General features: G+C 29.8%; 1 protein-coding gene across 1 annotated transcript; it reads left to right on the top strand.

Annotated features, from left to right (window-relative positions):
- The first annotated feature begins 555 nt into the window (after positions 1-555).
- Positions 556-17,518, top strand: tweek (transmembrane protein KIAA1109 homolog tweek). The gene is made up of 41 exons (XM_017903212.1): positions 556-1,041; positions 1,120-1,378; positions 1,486-1,821; positions 1,906-1,982; positions 2,055-2,391; positions 2,465-2,643; positions 2,728-2,953; positions 3,034-3,422; positions 3,486-3,647; positions 3,732-3,857; positions 4,832-4,970; positions 5,663-5,905; positions 6,357-6,613; positions 6,699-6,728; positions 6,843-7,146; positions 7,243-7,641; positions 7,719-8,228; positions 8,319-8,734; positions 8,809-9,250; positions 9,327-9,574; positions 9,654-10,348; positions 10,422-10,582; positions 10,653-10,861; positions 11,043-11,272; positions 11,346-11,564; positions 11,653-11,724; positions 11,786-11,941; positions 12,013-12,192; positions 12,262-12,463; positions 12,549-12,931; positions 13,004-13,416; positions 13,497-13,826; positions 13,922-14,233; positions 14,317-14,509; positions 14,600-14,829; positions 14,928-15,209; positions 15,283-15,471; positions 15,579-15,785; positions 16,738-16,868; positions 16,945-17,141; positions 17,217-17,518. The coding sequence occupies exons 1-41, from the start codon at positions 556-558 to the stop codon at positions 17,434-17,436; spliced, it is 10,776 nt and encodes a 3,591-aa protein (XP_017758701.1). The 3' UTR covers positions 17,437-17,518.
- Positions 17,519-21,144: the final 3,626 nt, after the last annotated feature.

Below are 21,144 nucleotides of genomic sequence, written 5' to 3'. Positions count from 1 at the left end.
TATACATTTATTTTTTATATATATTACGTTCAGAAGTATTATCTTTTAATTTTTTTTTGCAGTGGAAGCAGTGTAAAGGATGTACCATATTCCCGATTAGTGGATGCTAGTCCTGTTGTACAGTTACCACAAAAATTAGATTCAGATTCAAAATTACATACAGAACGAAGTAAATCGATTTTAAGTGTTCCTGAAATCGAAACTGCTCCAAAAAGTAGCGTATCTGATTCTAAATTAGCGGTTGACTATTTTAATGCATCAGATGTTGAACCGTTTGAATCAAATAGTCCACAGTCATTGCCAGTTGTATCTACAGAAATAAATTTTTCTGATTCGATGCAAACAAGTATAAAAACTATTGATGGTATCAACATTTCTGATTCTCATCACTCATTATACATAAAATCAGAGTCAGAAGAGAAATTAAAACAAGAGGTAAAATTAATCAATTAACGTAATTAAATTACGTTATGTAAATTATATATAAATATATGATTTAAAATTGCAATAAAATATGCTCCTTTGTATTTAATACAGGTTCAACGGACAATATCTATGTCTTCGGAAAATCATTCAGAGGCTTTCTATTCTGCTGATGAAGACACGAGTCATGGATTAAGTGGAAGTCGCACATCAAGCTTGCGTCAATCTATTGTCGGATCTGGTTCAGTATTAAATCGTAATGATAGTATGAAAAAGAAGTTCTCTTCAGACTTATCTATTGTAGAAAGTTCAACAAATGTAAATGTTTCCATATCTGAGAAAGCACATACTTTAGAGAGAGCAAAACCACAAACGATAAGTACGAAACGAAGTCCTAGAGTAAATCGAAATACCAGTTTCCAAAATGATGTTGATTCGAACGGTGGAAATGGTGTATTACGTGATTCATCCGATAGTCATTCTGTTTCTTCTACTAGTTTCATATCTGCGGTATCGTCACAAGAAGATGTTACTCTTGTAAATTTGCACATGCAAGTAAATAAGCCTATTGTTGATTCTCCACTTCTAATGTCAAGCTACGTTAGTCATTTAACTCAGGTAATTTCAAATATATAAATTTCAAATTTTCATTGTTTTAATAGACATAATTTGTAAGTAATATATAATTAATTTTAGATACGTTGCTTAAATTGGAGTCAATCATCAATACCAGCAGGAAATGCTGCATTTACTACACCACTTTTTCAGCGTACTGAGGATGGTAGATTAGTTTATGTTGGTGGAAGATATGTACCAAAATTTGAAACTGTCACTGAAGGATTTACATCATTAAAAATGATTACTAGATCTGATGGTTCACCTGTAGCAAATTCAACTAATGAAACTCCTACACATCCATATCTTTGGGATAGTACAACTATTAATCATATGGAAGGTAGAATATGTAAACAATATTTTTATATTATTGTTAAATGATTATTAAAGTACATATCCACGTGTGTACATGTGCGTGTATGTTAACGATTACATTATTACATTAAGGAGAAGAAGATCATACAACCCACAACAAGGAAGAGTTATTAACCGTGCAACATGAAAATGGATCGCGGACAACGGTTATTGTAAAGTTTAAGGGAGATGTAGATATTATGTTAAGTCCTATGGTACTAGAATCTTTGCAACGTTTCATCGATGCTATCATATCGACATTAGCAACTTTACATCCATTAACAATTTTAAATCATCTCCATCATGAATGCATTGGAAAAGTTGAAGATGCTAATATTTTGAAGCAAGATCAAAGTTTATCCTACTGGAGTCAAGTACAAACTAGTTCAAAACGATCCACTGCTGAAAGAAATATTAAGAATGGGCAAGGTGACGATAAACGTTAGTTCAATCACATTCAATTTTTTTTCATCGACTACATGTATATTTGTTAACATTCTTGTTTAATAATAGGTAAAATTGCATTGCAAACAAATGTGTATGAAGAAAGCATCATGACACAAGTACAGGGCAGTATTATTTTACCAAAGGTAATTATTAATTTACAATATATAACTTCTTAACAGTTTGGAAATTTTATACGTATTTTTGTTTAATTTTAGATGAATATAACTTTGCTGCAAGCTTCGGTTGTTGAAGAAATTATATCCTTTTCTGCTCTTGAAAATATACGTGATTTAACATGTGTATCATTATTTGCCATTTGTTTTGATGATGTAACAGCAAGATTTTATATTGGAAAACAAGCCAGGGAAGTAGTTCAAACATTCCATAAACCAGCTGTATTACCGAATCAAAAGAAAGTTAATAAAATTAGTAAAGCATTTTTACCTGGACATCAAACAGCTGCTGTGGTTGCAGATATTGGGAGTGGAGAAACAGTATATATAGAAACTTCTGAAAAACAGCAAGAAGAAATTGTAGTTACATTAAATATAGGTAAATTACCTATATATTATCATGATCATTCTAAGCTATCACATAATATTAATTTAAATAATTTATACTATAGGTAAAGCTCATTCTCAATTACGTAGACTTAGAAATGAATCTTCAATATTAAAAGATGCTGTTATAACAGCAATTCCTGTTCATTATTCAAGAGTGTTATTCACATGTACTAGAATAACTTCTCCACTAAAATGTGTTGATTATTATTTACATCAATTTACAGATGACAAAGAAAAAAGTGTATGTTTTTGATCCTTTCTAACTTACATTTATGATCTGAAACTCTATTTTTTTTTAAACTTATTACAAATATATTTATTATAGAAACAATCTGGATCTCCACAAGCAACAGAAGAATTTACTCTTGGTAGTGGAGAAGATAGATTAGGTTTTATAATGTTTGAATGTGGTTTAGAAGGAATCAAATTGAAAGTAGTTAAAAGATCACAATTTGAAAAAGGAGAAAACGGAAATGACAGTAAAAAAGTTGATGCTGAGATATTTTATACAGATAGTGTAAAGAGTCAAGAGGAATTAGATAATGCAGCTGGTATACATAACTTTTTAACTTCATTGTTTATTAGTAAATATTATATCTATATAAATTATATCTGTATTTATTTATTGCAGTTTCTGCTATAGGTACAGCAGATCCAGAAACAACTTCAACAAACTTGCATAATGGAGCACAAATAAATACTAGTGTAACATGTGCTAGTCTTGCCTCAAAAGCAGGAAATGGAAACACTGTTTCTTGTATTATAGAATTAAAGACAGTGTGGTTTAATTTTGCAGCACCACCCCGTACCCCGATAACGAGAAAAATTGATTACACTCGATTAGATTGGAATTTACTAAGTACAGCATCACCTGCTATAAATGCTTGGATGAATCCTAGCAATAAGTTTGCAATTCGAATTGTACATATGTTCAGAACTATGTATCGGAGGTCAACTGCTATTGTTGCTTGTCTCATGGCAGAAGCATTAGATGTTCAAGCGACGCACATGCCAACCAAGGTACTAGTATTTGATTAAATTTATTATATTTAAGAAAATTATTATCGCCCTTTTTTTTTATAGAGTCGCTATGGAAGATTAACACCATTAGCAAAAACATTACAAGAAGATCCATCTTGTCAGCTATGTACAATTTTACAAAATTACGTTTTATTAAACGAATTAAAAAGCATTGAGGCTAATTTAAAAGAATCCGATTTACCTTTGTTATCAACACTTCGACAAGTAAGTTGTATCATAAATATATTTCAATTTTCTAAACTGTGTTTATATATTCATTCATTTTTACATATAAGATTATATTACTAGGGAGTTATAGTATTGAGCAGGCAATGGAAAAATGTTCTATATACGCCACTATTATTAGAACATAATTATAAAACCAAACATGTTAAACCAGTGAATGTCACATTTGCAGTTACAGATCCAGATGAGGTATGAACATTATTTATTTCTCGTGTACTTAAATGTTTCTATTAAAAATTAAATTAGAAATATTGGGAATGGAATTTCAAATAACTTTCATACAACTTTATATTTCTTATTAATTTTTTCTTTAAATAATTATTAACATTATATTTGTTTTTCCTAATACATAATATTTCTCATTTATTCTTTTTTATATAATCATTTTAAAATACTACAATTTTTCTTATATTAATAACATTATTTATACATTAAAGAGGAAGCATCTTATTTGATTTAGAAGTTCATAATATATTTTATGGGGAACATAATTTGGTAGACAATTTTTTTTTCAGCAAATAAGCAAGGATGTACAGGAGGATGATTACAATGTAAAATTCAGTAAGAACTTTAAAAATATATTCACAGAAGTAGCTCTAACACAGTATCTTTGCAAATTGTTTTCATATAAAAATATATTTTCATGTTGATAAATGTACAAGCTTTGTCAAATAACTGTTAACTTTCTTCTTATGTAATATAATATGCTAGTAATCTGATGCATATATGTTTATTAACAGAACTTACATTTTTATGCCATGAGCATATGTGATTTAATTGATTTATGTTATGCTTAAATAATACAACATTCTGTAATAAAATATAGTATGAAAATCAGTAGTACATGGCAGCATAAACAATGGTGGAGGTTTCTTCAGGGTTTATGCAATATTTAACTGAAAGTATTATGTGCAAAAATGATGTCATAATTTTAAGACTTCCTGTGAAATTCAAAACTTCTGAAGCCAAAGTTTTCTGAAAATTATTCTCACATTTTTTTATTTATTAACTATTTTGTTATGATTTACTGAAAATAAAAAATTTTCGATTAAAACTTTGAGATTTATTTCGCTCGTTATTGATTATGATAAAAATAAATTATTTTGATTTTCATTTTTAAAATAATTGCATAAATATTTTGGATATAACTTATTCATGTACAGGAAAATTTGCTGACTGATGGTGAGGGTAGCGCAGGAGAAGTTGATGATCAGGAAGTCACAGATGAATGTGCTATGTTAATTGACACAGACCACATGTACAAGCATACACATGTCAAGAGTGGACAAGATAAAAGTACAGGTACTATAAGTTAAATTAAAAGGAAGTTTTAATCGTATAATCTATGAAGATACCTGGTACAGTGTTTTTATATTAATATAACTTTACTAAATTATCTGATATTTTTTAAAATTTCAATTTAATACATCTACAGCTTTTAGCATTTGTTTTAAATTGTAATTTTGATAATTGCTTAATACCTTATTCTGCATTCTCATATAGGCACATATGTGTCTTTAGTGTTAGTAACTATAAAATATTTACACAATAGTACCAATTTTCCATTAAAGACTTTTATGCTATTTACATATAAACTGTATACAAAATATTTATTTGCTTGTACTAATTTTGTCCAATTTTTTTATTTGTTTATTGTCAATATTAAAATCTTAAATCCACATATTAAATAAATTATCATTTTTTTTTTATTATTATTTTTCCTATTATAAAATATTGGGAAAAATATTCAAATCAGAGATTAAATAAATTTTTAAGAATTTTTAGATGTTAATTCCGCATATAAGTCTTTTATGCTACATACATTTTCATAATTATTTTAGTGAGCTATTTATAGAAGTTAAATTAACAAATACATTTTGTAATAATATAACACTATTCTGTTAAGAATATAACATACTTTCCTAAATATACATTAAGAGAGTATAATTATAAGCTTCTTGAACAAAAATCATGGCTTGATATGGAATGACCAGGTATTTGTGGTGATGGTTTGACGGTTCCTGTAAGTTCTCCTCGGGGAAAAGACACAACCCCTATAGCAACACCGGTTCCAGGCCCGGATTCATTAACCTCCCCCTCTCCACCAGTAGTTCGTCTAAAAAAAGGAAAATCACTACAACCCACGCAAATGCCTGCTAGTACACGAGCAAGTATTGTTTTTCCATTGCTTGCAAGTGGTGGGTTATTCAATCAAACTCGGGAACCAAATAATATATGTAAGTGCAAGATGATTAAAGTTTTTGTTAACAGTCTATACATTAGCATGACATAAACTAAATTATAAAATTTGTTAATTTAGTTCTCTCATTGAAGAAACATACAGAGATTTTACGGAAAAGAAAATAAACAACTAAAATAACTAAAATAAATATTCTAATGAATAGACTGTTTTGATTCCATTAGATCATTAATTTTCTCAGTAATTTGTATTGTTTTGCAATTCAGTATTAGCATTACATATTTTTTTAAACATCAGTTTGTTTCTCATGTATATTGCTTATTTCCTTGTTGTAGCGCTTATCAGGTATCTGTCTCATATTTGTTTTTGTTTATTTAATTCTATATTTCTATTCGTCTAACAATATCTTATGCATTATTTTTTCAGTTAATTTTATATTCTTTTCATATGATAAAAATAATGTATGTATAACTAGAATTTTACATTAGGTTATGGCACATTGCGAGAAGAGAAGACGCCGCAAATCCATATTTCTCATTCTCATCAGCTTGGTTCTAATCCAAGTATCTGTTCTGGAGGTGGACATGGTAGTCAACATAGTACTGGAAGCTTGGATCAGGTCACATCTCCCACAAGTCATTATTCCAATAAACCGTTAAATACTGGGGAAGATTTATATAGTTGGATGGCTAAACAACAAGAGTTTATAAAGGACAATGATAAAGGCAATTTAAAAGGAAATTGGGTATGTAACATCTTTTATTACATATGGAATATCAGAAACAACATTTGCAATACAATATCTATTTTTATTATTCCTATCATCTTAGGTCTTTCATCCAGAACAAAAATCTTTAAAGGTACTTAGAATTTATTGTAAAATTAAATGTATATCTTTGTCAAATTTTATTTTAGGATGTATTTATTTATTTATATAGTTTTTTAATACAATTAAGATACATATATATTTTCAGGATTCTAAAATTAATACAATGACAACAGATGATACAGAAGATTCTGATGTTCATAGTGGAACACTTCTTTATCCCATGAAAGATTCACTTAGACTTTTGGATGCACATTTAATTTTTGAACCACTTCTATCTTCTTTATCTGTTATGCCACAACAAATGTTATCTGCTATTGGTTCAGGAAATGTAAACAATATATCTTCCTTAGACTCATTAGGATCAAATTTATCTTTGGTAGGAAATATGGAGACTATGCGTATTGATATAGTTGTGAGTGAATTCGGAAAAGTAACTGATAAAAGGAAGGGTATGTTGCAAAAAAATATTAGTTTAAAAATCTATTTACATTGATAAATGAAACGTAATTTAATGAATGTAATTTGAATTTAAATCAATATATTAGGTAATAAATATCAAGTAAAGAAGGGAATCAATTCGAAATTTCATCTTGATATACCACCAGAAACACCAGCATTTTTATGCGAAAAAATCGGTATTGATATTGATGTTAAGAAAAGAGCTGATATGACGGTAGATGATATGATTCAAGAACAAACTGTTTTATACATATCTCGGGGCCAATTGAAAAAACATACAAGTACAGTTGTGAATTTTAGTTTAAATATACGATACATTAGTCAACAAGTAAACATGCCTCTTCTCAGATTATTACATCAAATTAGTAATATGTATCAAAATGTTAAAGAAACACAAATGGAATTAAAAGAACAACAACCAGAGTGTAAACGAAATAATAATTTAATTGTTAATGATACAACAGTAAAAAATGGATCATCTTCAAGTAAATATTATTTTATTTACAATATTGTTAATTATATACTTAAACATAAATTTGACATGCTTTTGTTTTCTCGATAGCATCTGATTTACAAGAGCAACTTTTATTAGAAGGAAAAAAAATAGATGCTCCATTACTCCGTAATAGTTTTGAACCCAATCTTTCAAAAGTGATATCACCTGGTGCGAGTATTCGATCTCGGCCTCAAAGTTTTGCTCAAAAATTACGTAGTACAGGAAAAAGTGTAAAAGGATATATTAATTTGAGCGAAGGTGTGATAACTCCAAATTTTGGAGCCAGTCCAAGTGGATCTGGGTTAGACAAATTCTGTGTACTTTCCGATAAATGTAAAGATGCGACACATTTAACGCCACGATGCTGGAAAACGATTTATTATTTGTTGGATTTATACGCTACTCGACCAGAAACAAAAACTATTACACATCGTTTTTCTATACCAGCAGACGCTTCGGAACATTATAAAAGCGGTAGAAAATACGAATTATTAAACGAAACCAAGGATGCAGATATTGAAAAAGGATTGAATGCTGAAAATAGTTCAACGCCAGTGCCACTTCCGCGGGAATTAAGTTAATATTAATTTAATTTTTCTTTTTGTTTAAAAATTCAATTTTACCATATATTTTCTATATTTCATTGTACATAATAATACATTGCAGATATCGTTACGGGGGAACGGACAAGATTACTTATTTTTGGTGTTGCTCGAATACATAGAACCAGATTATTAGCTACTCTCAGTGGATTAAAACTTGAAGCAGAAATAACGAGCCTTCACGCAAGTTTTACATGTCGTAAAAAATCCAGACCCGCCAGTTTAGAATGTAGTTTAAGTGGACAAATTGGTAGAACAATGATTGTTCTATTAGAAGGTGTTGCACCTAATCAACAAACAGTTGTTAAAGTAACTGTAGGAAAGTCGCAAGCTTTGTATTCCAGTATAAGTAGGCGACAAAAAGATAAAAATAGTGGATTACTGACTGTCGGTGCCGTCAATATTGATATTCCTCAACATCCAGTAGCTTTACATGGTATGATGACTAGAGGTAGTAAACAATTATCATCGACTTTACAAGTAAATATATAATTTTTAATAATTATCTATGATAACTAAATTTATTATGATTTAAAATAATAAACATCTTTTAGGAACTAAGGGTGACAAGAACATCTTCAAGAATGTCCAGAGGTCAACAACAGGATGAAGTAGATACAGGAGTACCTGGTAGTCCACATCATTATGCACCAGTACCATCAGTTGATTTAGAAAAACCACAAGTTGTATCTAGTTTGTTAGAACCAATTGTAATGCAGTTCCACATAATACTTCAAAGTTTGAGTATAACAGCAGCTCTACTACCATCTTTACAAGCACAATATAAAATGGATCAAGTAACTAGTTCCGGTATAACTGGTAGTAAAGCTAAATTTACAATAGATCTACCTCGTCATACTTTGAGTTTTACAACGAAACTTCAAGTGGCGGAAGCAAATTTACCCTCCGAAGCTAGTATTGGACTTCCTAAAGTACATGTATCTGCAGAATATATTCAAGATGGAAACAGTAACATAAATGATAGTAAATTAGCTGGTTAGTAATTGAATAAGTCTTGATATTGTCATTTTATAGCATGAATATATTAAATGGGATTGCTTATAATTTATAGATGGTGTTGTATTAAGACAAGGCAGCTATCTTAGTGCAACTGCGGATATCGGTACTTTTGAACACTCCTTAACCACGGATCTTCTTAATCATTTGGTATTTGTACAAAAAGTATTTATGAAAGAAGTAAATGAAGTTGTACAAAAAGTTTATGGTGGAGAGAAGCCAGTTCCTTTATGGTTAGAAGATGAAGAGCCAAATAATGCGGTTGTAAAAAGAATATTATTTACATTAATTATTCGTATTAAGGTATATTTCAATGCTATTCTGTTAGTATCAATAATTTAGAATTTTAGGAATTTCATAATTTTTTTTGTATTATATATAGCGGATACAGTTAACAGCAACAACACCAACGAATTCGGCAGTTCGATTAGAAACTGGAGCTGTTGAACTTCAATTATCAAATAGAGTACAAAATGTTTCTGGTGCTACTCAACCAAATCCATACATGAAATTATTTGGCAAAGCACAAGTTGACATTAATTTAAGTCTTGGACAATTATTAAAAAATGTTCTATTTGAAGAAGCAGAACCAGAATTTCAGCAATTTGCCTTTTTTAATACTAGGGTAGGATTACGGAATGCTTTTCAAGAAGAGATGGTAGAAGGTGAAGACAAAGAAGTAGTTTTAATTACGCTAAAGCGTCCATTAATATATGTTCAGCCAATGGCTATTGATAAAGCTATACTTGTTTGGCTAAATTATAAAAACGCATATGAATATTGGAACGAGAAGAGAGCTAATTTAAATAAAGAGGTTTTAACCGCCACACAACAAGTATTTGAAAAAGTTCCATTTGGTCAAATAACGAGTCAATTAAGTGCTCCTCATTTGGGGACATTATTTTTACAATTGACTGTGGATGATATGGGTATTTGTTTACCGCTTAACCCTCTACCGCCTACATGGGGTATGAATAGAGGGTTGTACGATGGCGAATCAAGAGGTGCTGTGGTAGTGACATTAGAAAATACAAGCATATCAGCATGCAGCAGTGGTAGCTTAGTTAGTAAAGCAAGGTATTATTATTATTAGTAACTCAATTGTTAACAAATATTACGAAGGGATTAATGAAATTTTAACATTTTATAGATTTATGGGTTTGTGTTTGAGATTTGCTGATGACTTTGAAACTTCCTTAGATGATTGGAAACCAGATGTAACTGATAGTAGCATAATGAATTTATGTATGGTATCTGAGGGCACATATGAAGTATGTAGTAGAACAATTGCACAAAAACAGGACAAGTCTGGTAATAAAAATAAAATTTTATCTTAATAACTTTTTGTAATAGATAGGTAATGTGTTCTAATTTTTTTCAGATAATGCCAAGTGGATTTTAAATGTACAGTGGCAAATGGAAGGTGTTGATATTCATCTAGATGTTAATGTAGGACAACAATTGTCAGCACTTGGACATACACTAACAATGTTGACTGGTTCTGAAGAAGATGATATTCATGTACCTGCAGATTATGATAGCGATGATGCGGATCAACCAGATAATAGTACTAGCCAGGTTAAAAAAAAAGTATGGTTTAATTATATTTATTTTATCCTATAGTACTTTTTTTGGGACCTTTAGTTGGGTAATGTATTAGAAACTGGCTCTTAAAATCTAATCTCATTTTTCTATATCCATGAATTTTTTTCATTTAAAGGTGTATGATCATATGTGTTTTGTTTATTTATTGAGTTTTAAATGTTTGTAGGAGAGTATATTAATGAAGAAGTCAAAAAATTGGACAGATAGTCTACCAGCATTTGTTTTCGATCCAACGCTTGATGCAAAAAAGAGATCGAAGTTAATTGAGAAAGAGATGCATGAACAGGCAAAAATTATAAATGATTTACGATCATTAGGTGCTTCTCATGGAACTATAGAACAAGAAATGAAACGTCTTCATGAATTGGAAGCTATGGTTTTCAAAGATTTTAGGAGGTATAAATCTATGAAATAAATTTGAGACTAATATGATACAATGCAGTATGTTATTAATGTATAAATTATACAGAGATATGATTCAAAAGTTGAGAAGACAGTCGGTTAAAGCTTCAGGGATAAAAGGTAAATTAGGATTAGGTGGGAAACCAAATACCTATCGATCACGTTCGTTTATTGTACCCTCACCAACGCTTGAAAATCAACTTGAAAGTCCTGAAGATATGAATATGGAAGTCAATTCAGCAAATTCTGCTAGTTATGAAAGTAGCCCTAGAAGTGGTCCAAGCCGGTATTATATATTTTTATGTTTAATAAAATTATACTTCATTTTTTTTCTTTCACAAAAAATTTATGTAAAAGTGAATGTTAATTTAAAGATCTGCTTCCCTTCGCGTAAGAGGACTTAGTGGACCACGAGTTACTTTCAGTGATACACATACAATGGGCAGGTATGTTTATTAAATAATTTTAATATCTTTTTTGTCATGCTTGAATAATATTATTATTTAGGCAATCGTCACTTCCAAGTGCTGGTTCTGAGTTAAGTTTGCCAGAAGGCGAATTAGAATGGCCAGAAACTATCGAAATAGATGGAGAACGAGTTGAATTAAGAAAAAAAAGTAGAGATGTTAGTTACACTTCAAGTTATGATAGTATGGAAGGAAAGTATGTATAAGCATAAAATATAAAATTTATGAATATATTAAATTATATTTGCTAAGATTTAACTTTTATAGTGCACCATTGCTTGATTCATTTGGGAAAGAGCAATCATCATCGACCTCATCACCATATATAACACCTCAAAAAGCTCAAGAGCCTAATATAGATTTTGAACTTGATGTAAAAGTTTTAATTAATAGTGGTAAATGTGTACTCCACACAAAGGATCCAGGAAAAGAAGATGAAATTAAAATGTAAGTATGTATATTAATTAACAAAATTTTTTATTATGTGTATTTATTATGTGTGTTTTCTATATGCAGTATGAGTAGAATGAAGAAAGAACGATCATGTTCAGGAGGTACATTTGAATTTCAACCAAGCAGCCCTAGTAGTAGTAGAAAACACTTAAGTAGCAAAGAAAAATCATCTACTACAAGTACATCTCGATTAAGATATTTACAACACACTAATGTACCTTTAGTAGATTTAACAATTTTTCATATTCCTGGCTTAGATGTGAAGGTAAAAGTATTTTATTGCTGATATATGTATATAATATTTTAATATTATATTATTTCAAAACTTTTCAAATAATGTTTTGTTATAGGTGCATTATGAATCTAAAACACTCCCAGAAGAATCTGTGTCTTCCCGTGTATCATCTGATAATAGTTTGCTTAATCCTTCATCAATGACTGTGTTTAAAAAATCTAGCACTAAGAAGGCTAGTTTATTTGCTTGGATGACTCTTCAAAGTATACCAGAAGAAACTATAATAAGTCCACATATTCTTGAATTTTTGGAACAAACGTTAGAACCAATACCGAGTAAAACCAATTTTCATAGTAATGCACAAACGAATGCAGTATTTCCATTAGAGAACGCGGAAAGTACATCTTGGGCTGCTACTGCAGCGAGCAGTAATTACGTTTATGCGAGTTTTCCTGTTGATGTAATAGTATATTTTCATATGCAACCATCTACGTTCAGGTAACAAACGTTCAGATAATTTTATCAATTTATTTGTGAATATCAAATGCCATAGCTGTTTCACTATTTCAGATTTTCTTGCTTACCTGTTTCTCGAGTGGAATGCATCTTGCAATTGCCGTCCCTTGATATCGTGTTTTCGTCCAAGCGTGCGGAAGAAGAACTTATAGAGTTTAGAGAATACAAATCTCCACATACTACACACAGTACTGGAAAAGAAGCGGCTTCAGCGATTGGTGGACTATCTGTTACTGGTTGTCTTGCTGATTTTTCTGTTTATATTTTTCATCCCTATGGTGGTGGAAAGAAAACTGGTTTGAAAGAAGCACAGTGGTCACCTTTATCAGATAGCGAAAGAAAAGATTCTTTAAGTATCAATGTCGCATTTGTAAAATTTCACATGTCAAGAAGTCGTAAATTAAATATTCAAAGTGAACAGTCAAAAAAAATGTCAGATACTAGTCGTGCAGGAATACGATTTTCTAGTGTGTATTATTTTTAGATTATCAAAATATCAGTTAATATATCGAAGGAATTAATGAAATATTTTTATATAATATTTTAGCAATTGTTGATATCGGATCTGCCTCGTTTAAATATGATATGCGAAGATTAAGTGAAATCTTGGCCTTTCCAAAAGCATGGTATAGACGTAGTATAGTACGTCGATTATTTTTAGGAGATTTAAGTTCAGGTACTGCGTATTCTGAGGGTGATGGCAGCCCTTCTCTGAATCAAGACGAGGCAGTTATGGGTAGCTCACTGTTAAAACATTATGATCGTCATGGTGCTGATGGATTATCAAAAAGTGCTCCAGAACGAAGTCCAACATTGAACAGAGACAAACTAAGATTAAGCTTGGAGGGTGATATACCGAAGCACGCACGATTGAAAGGTATTTTGTAAAATATTATTTTTTCTAACTATTATGTGAAATAATTTTTAGCACTGTAAGCACTATATATAATAATATATATATATTATCATTAGATATCGGTAGAGGATGGAGTTTTACTTCTGATAAACAAACGTCTTCAGAACTTAAATTAAGAGAATCTGCATGGGAGACATTGGTATTATTTGCCATAAATTTCACTCGTTTAAATGTCCATATGAACATGGGCAATGTAATGGGTAATGTTACATGGATGACAAAGGATTTTAGATCTGATGGTAGGCTATCCATAGGTAGTACTGGACATAAGAATTTATACATAGGTATTGGATTAGGAGGTTCCAGTTTGGATGCAAAGGGTGGTATTGTTGGTGGTATCATTGAATTGAGTGAAATTGATACATACAGTAAGTAGTTAATATTAAAACTTGTTTTAAAGAGTAGTTTAGTCTTATTAAATTAACTGTATTACATGTTTATATTTTTGTAGTACACATAAGAGAAGAGCCTGGTATTGAACCTGATCATACTGTAGGTTTAAAACTGTTTGCATTAGAATTGCGTTTAGATTATATGGGAACAAGTGTATTGATGTCTAGAGTATCTTCATTGGATGTTACATTAAGAGATGAATGGAAAATTAATCGTAACAATAGTGGAGATGCTTTTATGCCGACGAGAAGGTTCTTTTATTCTTGTTATACGTCTATTTTTTTAATATTTCAGTCTGTAATTAAGCAAATTTTTAATCATTGACTTAAATGTTAATTTAGACCTGCAGTAATTTTTATGCACGGTGACTTAGGATGGGATCAATTACAGATTATGATTAGTAAATCAACAACAGCGGATTTACTAAAAATGTACTATAAATTGGATGAATTTTTCAGTCAACAATTTAAAAGTAGTAAACGAGTATTTAGTTCTTTACAACCAAAACATCAAAGAGTAAATAACAGTAGTTTTAGGAAAAGAACACAAAAAAAGAAAGCTACTAATGAAGGTCAATCATATATTAAAATTATATATTAAACGTAATTGATCTATGAGTATTGTAAATAAATCTAATAAAATATATACTTTTAAAACAATATATTGCAGGTCCATGGAATACAAATCAAACTACAATGTCAGATGCTCGTCACCATAGACATTGGCAAGGAGTATTAGCACAAGTAGCTGGACTTCAGTTGGGTAGTTTAAGCTTTTCTTTACCATCAACAGGAACTGTGCTTGGGGGAACAATGGAACTACATGGATGTAATATTAGTTTAGCTTGCTTCCATGGACTTAATTTCAAAAGTAAAAGTTGGGCACTATTTTCGTTAAAAGAACCATGCATTAGCTTCACCACTGAAGCTCAAGAAATTCCAAGTGTTGAATGTAAGAAATATTTCGAAGAATAACTGAAAGCTGTGTTTTATCTAAAATTATTGAATAACTATATTTTTAATAGCCCCAAATACACGCGACGTTCACGTTGTACAAACGTTAACCATCAGTTTAGGCCAACAACAAGAACAGCATGCAAGACACCATTCTATGGCTACTGTTTGCAGATTTAGTCGTAGTGTGCTTTTCCCACCACAATTTAAATCACTGCAAGAATGGTTTCATTATGCGTTTGCTAGTAGTGAAATTGACGGTATGTTATCTATGTATACAAAATAAAATTATTTTAATAATTATGAAATGTAAATGTAAAGTATTAAATCACATATTTACTGTATTAATGACTGCTTTAATCTACAGCTGTGGATCGATTTCCTTGCGTTGAAAGAGAACGAACAGATAGTACATCTGATAGTGGCAATATAACTCGTGGTAGAAGTACATCAACAACTTCTGGAAAATTACAAGAACATTCTCATGCAAGGGAAGTTATATTTGCTTTACCATCATTGCAATTACATTTAAAAACTGAACATCTTCAAACAGCTAAAACTCCAGTTGTTATCGGTATGTAATATTTCTATTTATTATGATCCAATTTAAATTAATACATATAGGAGTTTTAATGATATAAAAATATGTCTTTCAAATATGTGTTTAATAGAGTTATCATGATAATAAATATCTTGTTTATATACACATTTTTGTTAATATGTATTTATAACTATAAAAATTACAATTTTTTTAAATAGAAATTTTCTCTTTAAATTGTGTCGAAAATTTTTTTTTTTTGTATATTTTTAGGAGCTCCTAAACATATTTTATATAGTAAGTATAGTGTAAGAATTAATTTATTTGTAATCTGGTAAGAGGTATTCCGTTTGGAATTCATAAAATTATTTAATTTGTAGAATGTTTTAAATTATTGAGTACTTTATAATATATAATACATAAAGAAATTATTTTGCATGAAAGTATTAAAAAAAATGTTAAAAATTAGGCCTATATTTTTGTAATTGCTAAATCTGTAATGGTTAAATTTATATTTAGCATGCATGTTCTACACAAAATGAGATCATTAATGTAATATATTCTTGTAATAATAAAGTGATATATAGGTTTTGCTTATATAAAAAATAAAGGAAGATAATAATGTTCAATATTATAAACAGAGTAATTATAATCTTATAAATATTTTGATTGAGAAATAGTAGTCTATTTCAATATTATATTAGAAAAATTTAAAAGTCACAATCATATACTTTGTATAGAATTCATTATATACATTAGAGTAATTCATAATATTATTATTTTATAAGTATAATTATGAATTACCGTTTTATTATCGTAGATTCTTATTATAATAATTAAATAGTTTCGAAAAAATTTGTCAAGATTTAGATTTGTATTAGAATTAGATTTGTAACATCATGAACGTATTTTGGAATGTAATGGTAAAATTAGTTTTAGATGAAATATTGTGTAAAATCCAGTTTTTAAAAATCATTTTTTTTAACAGGTGAAAAACCACTAGTTGAATGTAGTTTTATCACAGAATTTGAAGATCATATCTTCGTTACGGTAGACGCAGAGGCCTTTTTCTTCCTTCATGATTTGATTACTTCATACGTGAAGGAAAAAGAAAAAGTGGTAAATGTATTTTCAAAGTAATTATATAATACAAAAAGCTATTTTACGAATTATATTTGTTATATAATATTTGTAGAATATGGGTGCCCGAGCACACAGTCCAGATCCTCAAGAGAAGAAAGGTGGAAGTACAAGTACTAGTGGAACTTCTGCTACAACAGTGATTAATTCCGAAGATGAGAAGAAACGTAAACAATTTGATCCAGCAGAAATGTTTATAAAAGATTGGCGATCTTATAGATGTAAAACATGGCATGTAGAACCAACCGTAAGGTAATGACGAGATATTATTCTTAAATTATACCTATTAAATTATACTTTGTGTGATTTTTATCTTATATATCAAAGGTTACTTTCTTGGGCCGGTAAAAGCATTGAGCCCTATGGAATAGATTACATCTTACAAAAATTAGGATTTTCTCATGCTCGTACAACGATACCAAAATGGATTCAACGAGGTTTTATGGATCCTTTGGACAAATTATTAGCCATTCTTATGTTAAGAATGGTTTCAGCAGTTCGTGAGGAACCATCGGATGAACAGAAAGAACATAAACGAGAAAAATAATAACTGCACTTATAGGAATAAATGTTCAGAAGAAATTAGAGTGAAAGGTGAAACCGTACAATAATCGTCCAAGATAATAATGTCCGCAAATTTTTCATGCAAATTGGTAAGAAGTAATATCAATAAAGTCATTGTTTCTTTATATTATATAAAGTGAACGTTAAATAACATGAATTTGAGAATAAAATGATAAAACTATAATGTTTAGTTCAGTGTAGGAATTGAAAAACTCTTATTCGCGAAATTAATATTTTGAGAGTATATGTTTGAAAGGACATTTGTAAGAAATGTATTAATAAGGTATAACATGTAATTGAGCAATTGTACATTAAAGTATAGATAAAGATTTGTCATCTATATTTCGTTCGAACGTATTAGATATTGCACAGAACGCCAAGGGCACAGCAACGAGCGTTGAAATATATATGTATTAACAGCGTTCGGTAACGCTTCGTTATATTTTCATAAGGCAATATAAACGATTCTTGTTCGAAGAAACAAAGATTCGTGTCCAAAGCCATTCACGATCGCAATGTATATTATAGCAGTCGATATACGTTTCGAGTAGGACGTTTAATCTACCGAAACATTTAACGAGTTTTCAGCTTTAGAATTTTATAAATTACGTTTACATACATATTACTTGTAGATATTAGCGTTTTAAGAAGACTTACACGCTTAGGTAAAAATTGAAACGATTGTACGTGATAGAAATATCGAAAATTACGCATGGAAGCAGAATTGCTCTCTTAGCTTGATACTTTGCAAGTTTTTTTAGCACGTACTACTTTCAAAAGATTTGTCTTTCTACAAATTGCTCACGCGATTACGCTTACACTCTTAAGATTATTTTTCTAGTTATTATTCGTTTCCTGAGTTATTTCTTTTTGTTTTGATGTAAGTAATTTCTGAGAAATGGTTTCAATGCTTACATATAGTTAATTGATACCAGCCACGGCATTTTTGCTCTCCTTAAAAATAATTTGTGAATCCTATACATAATGGTAATTTATTTTTTAGTCTGCCAGAATAAGAAGGTCCTTGTTTTTTAATTGTATAACGAATCGCTTATATGCATAGTAAATTATTACTGTAATGTAATGTAATATATTTTTGTGTATACATAAAGTGATTCTTTTTGCAAAAGTATCTATATATATATATATACACATATTGATGCCAAGTTGTAATTGTATTGTGCACTTTCAAAGTGATGAAATAACAGAGCTGGCACATATTAGGCTTAAGTTGTTACAGTAGGATAATGGATTTCAATGTATACATATACTGTATTTTAAATGAAATGTAAAAATTAATTAAACTTAACGTAGAGGATATGCAAAAAAGCAAACAATCGATGTATCATTGTTGAAGCGTCTGTTTTCATTCGAGAAACTCGTAATATACTGTATACATTACAGACCCACCGATATAGTTGCAAAAATGACAGTTTCTTCGGTTCAGTCTTCCTGCAGCACTACTTGATTTTAAGTGCGAATTATTGCAATTTCATCACTTATAATAATTTAGCTGGTTAGTTCAATATTTCTATACGTAAAAACGAAAGAAATACAAAGTGTAATATATATTCATATGTTTCTATAACGTAAAAAAAGCGGAATGTTTCTCTTAGATTGCATATAGCGATCTTGGGTTTCTTATTCTTCATAACCGCTGATATCGCAATAATATCTACTCACGATAGGGTGTTAATCAATTATGAATTTTGTAATAAGAAACGTATGTATTATGTATATTATATACGTATCAAATTCGTATCGTAATATACGTATAACTTTATATGCAAGTTCCGGCAGTCACATAATTCGATTAAAAGTTTCTGATATTAGAAAATATCAGAATTTAGGATTTTAATAATTTACCGAAACCTTTTACTTAGTTAATAGACTTAAGTAACATTGTTGTATACGTCCTTCATCAAAACATTACATAGTTGAGTTTATTTAACTGAAAAATATGTTTCAGAAACAAAAGATATGTTCCTTTAAATGTAATGTTTAGAAAATTTAATATTTTTTTTTTTGGTTACTCTAATGTGTCAGTCATTGTTTATTAACTTATTTAAAATATCGAATAGAATAACATTTTCTCCGGGACTTGTATCGCATATATGTATATTTGCTCATCGTTACGACTACTTTATAACGCGTAACGTTCTCTATTTAAAAAGAAGTAAAGACTTGGTAGATCCAGCCAGTACAAGAATAGTGTGAACTTTACATTGTAACTTTAGTATTATTTACGAAAACAGACGGTGTATTTGTATAAATATTTTTTATTTATTTCCATACTCGAATAATAAAAATTCTTTTCGAGTAAAGGAATCGATGAATCGATGTCGAGAGTTACAAAGCAACTGAATCAACAATTCATTTTTCAGTGGATTCTACATATTTTCGTTCCATAGCCAATTTGTCATCACGTTGAAAATATATCATTAGATGTGAAATGGTACATGTTCAAAGTAGAAGAAATATACTAATGTGTCTGAGACACTATACATTTACCATTACTTCCTGTAGCATTTATGATATAGGCTTGGATCATTTCGATTTACATTTACTTTTACTGAATTGTTCTACTTTCTTTGTACATTTGTTATCTATATTTGAACAAATCAATAAAAACATTTCAAGAAACTTCGTTGTATTTATTATTTATTTATAATTCGGTTTCAATTCATTTAATTTTCAATATCTTAATTTCGAGAACCATTTTCAGGTTATTAATACTTAACAAGAATATATGTAACAAATGAAAATTTTTAATCGTTTACTGTATATTCTTTTTAATTTTGTATTATATAGATGTCTAACTAAAATAAAGATACTTGTCCCAGTGGATTAAGAAATCGCTTGAGGCTATCCGAGTGCAATCTACCATTTGATCTTATAAATATTCCGAATCGAGATAAAGGTCCAGATAAAGTAACCGCACTCCGAAATTACGCAATCGATGGAGAAGACCACGACCGGTTCCCAACGGGGGAATGTGTACGCGATTTTTTTTCAATACTGCTGGCTATTGGAACATATCTATTTCGTTCAAAGATGTCAAGGATATGAATCGGTGTTTTCGTCGTAATGACATTAGATTATATCGTCTGTTCAAGACGAGGGTAACATAAACTCGACAGTTTCACAAGATTCGCGTTTCAAAGGCAACTTCTACACCCGTATTCAGAATCCGTGCGTGACCTTTAGTAATTAACACGTACATCTGTATTTGGTCCGTAGAACATTCGTAAATCATTTTGGCAAAGAGAAATCTATAAAATATCCTGTTTGGAAAGTTTGTAATGTATCTTTAAACTATGTCTTTGTTTTCACTGAGAATAAAAAAAGAGCAATTAAAAATCTTTACTGATAATTTTGTTAAATCACGCATGTCTTTTAACTCTTAATACTAATTGGTAAAATGAAATGCAAACTACACATCAAAGCATAGAAGTAATTAGTTAATTGTAATTAATTAAACGTATATTAATAGTCATTTGCAATCGAAATATTCTTTATGAGGGCAGGTTTTTTATAACCTAGGTACGGTAAAACAGTTAATTAAAATTAAATGGGGAAATGAAAGATTCTCAAACTGAATAAAACGTTATTTTACCTTGAAGCTAGCTGCTATGATAAAAATTTCTTCTTCCGTAAAATCAGTATCCGATAAAAGTAGTCGCTCTCAAAT

This window comes from Eufriesea mexicana, unplaced genomic scaffold (genome assembly GCF_001483705.2).
Source record: "Eufriesea mexicana isolate 0111107269 unplaced genomic scaffold, ASM148370v2 scaffold2217, whole genome shotgun sequence".
Classification (NCBI taxonomy): domain Eukaryota; kingdom Metazoa; phylum Arthropoda; class Insecta; order Hymenoptera; family Apidae; genus Eufriesea; species Eufriesea mexicana.
This window is presented reverse-complemented; position numbering and strand designations above follow the sequence as displayed.